The sequence below is a fragment of the Spinacia oleracea genome, chromosome 3, assembly GCF_020520425.1.
Source record: "Spinacia oleracea cultivar Varoflay chromosome 3, BTI_SOV_V1, whole genome shotgun sequence".
Taxonomy (NCBI): Eukaryota; Viridiplantae; Streptophyta; class Magnoliopsida; order Caryophyllales; family Amaranthaceae; genus Spinacia; species Spinacia oleracea.
The window spans coordinates 90,493,844-90,497,458 of NC_079489.1; the positions used below are offsets into that span (position 1 = coordinate 90,493,844).

Below are 3,615 nucleotides of genomic sequence, written 5' to 3' on the forward strand. Positions count from 1 at the left end.
TTGATAGCAACGGTCATCCAAAATACAGAAGAAGGGAAGACGGAAGGTACCAACACATGTATTTTCATGGCAATTCTGTTTATTCAACCAATTAATTCAAGCATTGTTATATTCTTAATATAAATAATAAATAATTACTTTTGCACCAGGATCATTAAAAAAGGCGATCATCTTATGGACAATAGGTCAATAGTACCATACAATCCAGGCCTACTTATGATGTTTGACGCTCATATCAATGTGGAATGGTGCAACACAGCACGGGCAATCAAATACCTTTTTAAGTACATTTGCAAGGGACCAGATAGGACAACCATGATCATAACTGATGACCAAGCTGATGAAATAAAATCGTACCTTGATTGTAGATACATCTCAGCATGTGAGGCCGCATGGAGAATTTTTGAGTTTGAAATTCAGGAAAGAAGTCCTGCAGTCATACGCCTGCCTGTACACCTGGAAGGAGAACAAGCAGTTGTGATAAGAGACAGCGACAATTTAAGCATGGTAGTTAACAAATCAGATGTAAATGAAACAATGCTCACAGAATGGATGAAAACAAATGCAATTGACGAGAATGCAAGGACCTTAACATATGCAGAATTTCCTACAAAATATGTGTGGACAGACATTGAACAGGTAGATGAACTAGGGAATAAAAAGAAGAAAAAGTCATGGGCAGCCCGAGAACAACGCAAGGCCATAGGGAGAATCGCATATGTTCACCCTACATCAGGGGAGAGGTACTACCTTCGCCTGCTTCTCAACATTGTCAGGGGCTCTTTAAGCTTTTAGCAAATTAGGACTGTTGTTGGACATTTGCACCCTATGTACAAGGAAGCATGCTATGTTTTAGGCCTACTAAACAACGACAAAGAGTGGCGCGACGCACTACAAGAAGCAAGTCAGTGGGCGATGCCATACCAACTAAGGGAACTTTTTGTCACACTACTTTTATTCTGCGAAGTAACTGATGTAAAGACACTATGGGAATGCAGCTTCAAGGACCTCTCAGAAGACATAGAGCGGAAGAAAAGGAGATTATTTAAACATCCAGAGCTCATACTTTCAGAAGATCAGATAAGGACATACACGCTATTGGAAATAGATAGGATCCTGGTGAAATTTGGAAAGTCCTTAGCAGATTTCAAAGAGATGCCACAACCTGATTTGACGGGAGTGGAGTCCATGGATAACAGGCTTATAGCAGAAGAAAGGCTCTATGACATCAAACAACTACAAGAAGATTGGTCAACAAGAATCAGAAGCTTGAACAAAGAGCAATTAGATGTTTATGATAGAGTAGTACAAGCTGTTGAAAAGGATACTGGGGAGATCTTTTTCCTGTATGGTCACGGAGGAACCGGGAAGACATTTTTGTACTGCACCATCTCAGCAAGGCTCAGGGCAGATCGGAAGATAGTTTTAAATGTTGCGTCATCGGGTAAGAGAAGGCAATAATTTAATATTCATCATTAATTTCCTGAAGTTAAACCTAAGAAAAAGGATAAACACAACTAACACAATATATTTCCACATCTTGGAATGTCATGTCAGGTATTGCTGCACTGCTTTTGCCCGGAGGAAGGACAGCTCACAGCCGGTTTGAAATACCGATAGACCTACTAGAGAATTCAACATGTAACATCAAGCGCAAAACACAGTTAGCAGAACTCCTCCAACATACATCATTGATTATATGGGACGAAGCACCCATGGACCACAGATTCACATTTGAAGCCCTTGATCGCACTATGAGAGATATAGTAGGATATAAGAAACCAGAGGCAGGAACTAAGTTATTTGGAGGAAAGGTTGTATTACTCGGAGGGGACTTTCGCCAAGTACTACCAATAGTGCCAAAAGGAGGCAGGCAAGATATCGTCCAAGCGTCTATAAACAGGTCCCACATATGGAATTCTTGCAACGTGTTTGTTCTTAAACAGAGTATGAGGGTACAAGAAGGGGAGGCCGAGACAGAGAACTACAAAAAGAATAAGAGGTTCAATGAGTGGCTACTAGAAATGGGTGATGGAAGGCTTGAAGTACGATCGGAGGACCATGAAGCTGAAGGCACGTGGATTGAAATACCGGATGAGTATATAGGTGACGTAGATATATCTGATCTACACGGGATTGTGGATACCATTTACCCAAATTTTGAGCAGAAAAGATGTCAAGAGCAATATTTAAGGGAGAGGGCAATACTCACTCCTTTAAATGATACCGCAGACACCATAAACGAGTACATGATGGGTCTCTTACCCATGGAAGAAAAGACATACAAGAGCTGTGATGAAGTATGCTTATCTTCGACTGATGGCGAGCAACAGTTCACTGCATATCCCACTGAATATCTAAACAGTTTAAAGTTATCAGGCTTACCACACCACGAGCTGAAGCTGAAAGTAGGAATGCCGGTCATGCTTCTCAGGAATATCAACCCACCACAGGGGCTGTGTAACGGAACTCGCCTAATTATAACCCACCTCGGAAAGTTTGTAATCGAAGGAAGGATCATAACAGGATCGAAACAAGGTAACAAATATCTAATACCCAGAATTGTCATGACATCGACGGACACCAAAATACCATTCATCTTGAAAAGAAGACAGTACCCTTTAAAGCCTTGCTATGCCATGACTATAAACAAAAGCCAAGGTCAGTCTCTCTCACATGTAGGAGTTTACCTGCCAAAACCCGTTTTCAGCCATGGACAACTCTATGTGGCGGCATCAAGAACAACTTCCCCGGAGGGCCTTAAGTTCTTCATTGATGATTCCTTCCAAAAGTACAAAAGGCACACAAAGAACATCGTCTACAAGGAAGTATTTACAAACTTGCCAAGCATGTTTAAGGAAAACAATTGATGGATTCTTTTACTTGGATGTTATTAGATGTTTTACTCTCTTTTTAAACAAGTAGTAAAAAGTAGTTGCTTAAAAACTCTGTAGTTATTAATAATAAATTATGATTGAGATCAGTTACCAACGACCTACATTAAATCGAAAGAAAATAGCAAAACATATTTCATCAAAAAAACACTCAGACAAACAAACAAATCAACAAAGACAAACAAAGAACTAATCTAAGGATTTAATATAGAATCTGTGAAAGAAAGAAATCTCATCTAATATTGAGCCCAAACAAAATTTATTATCTTCTACACTAACCAGTAAATCTAACTCAGAAATCTCAATGTAATACATAGAAATTGGATGAAATTGCAAAAATTAGTGCAGCAATAGTGATAATTCCAAGAAATTGCTTATCAAAATGAAAATGAAGATAATTGATACGAAAAAGAAAGAGAGATTACCCGGAATATTGAGTAGAGGACGAAGAAGATAGTTGGGATTGATATGCAGGCGGATCCATGGCGTCGCCGACGATCTTGTGGTTGTTTTCCGATCTGATGAATACAAGTTCCAAATTCTTTTAATTTACCCAAAGTAAGCTAATTCTAATGAATGAGGGTGTCGGTGACAAAATTAGGGAGGAAGAATTAAATTGGATGTGATGACCCGTCATCATCACGTTTTTTCCCCTTTTGGACATAGGAAATTACCACTAATTATTACATTAATTGAGTATTTGGGTCTTGGGGTATTAGAT

The 3,615-nt window shown here is 39.2% G+C and overlaps 1 protein-coding gene across 1 annotated transcript; it reads left to right on the forward strand.

The window, feature by feature from the left end:
- Window positions 1-915: 915 nt before the first annotated feature.
- LOC130469855 (uncharacterized) lies at window positions 916-2,870 on the forward strand. Its single transcript, XM_056839367.1, has 2 exons — window positions 916-1,444; window positions 1,558-2,870. The coding sequence occupies exons 1-2, from the start codon at window positions 916-918 to the stop codon at window positions 2,868-2,870; spliced, it is 1,842 nt and encodes a 613-aa protein (XP_056695345.1).
- Window positions 2,871-3,615: the final 745 nt, after the last annotated feature.

Excerpts from the sequence above, each read along its gene's own strand:
- LOC130469855 (XM_056839367.1), top strand. The coding sequence starts at position 916 with ATGCCATACCAACTAAGGGAACTTTTTGTCACACTACTTTTATTCTGC. Across the intron at positions 1,445-1,557 it reads TTTAAATGTTGCGTCATCGG|GTATTGCTGCACTGCTTTTG; the intron begins GTAAGAGAAGGC and ends ATGTCATGTCAG.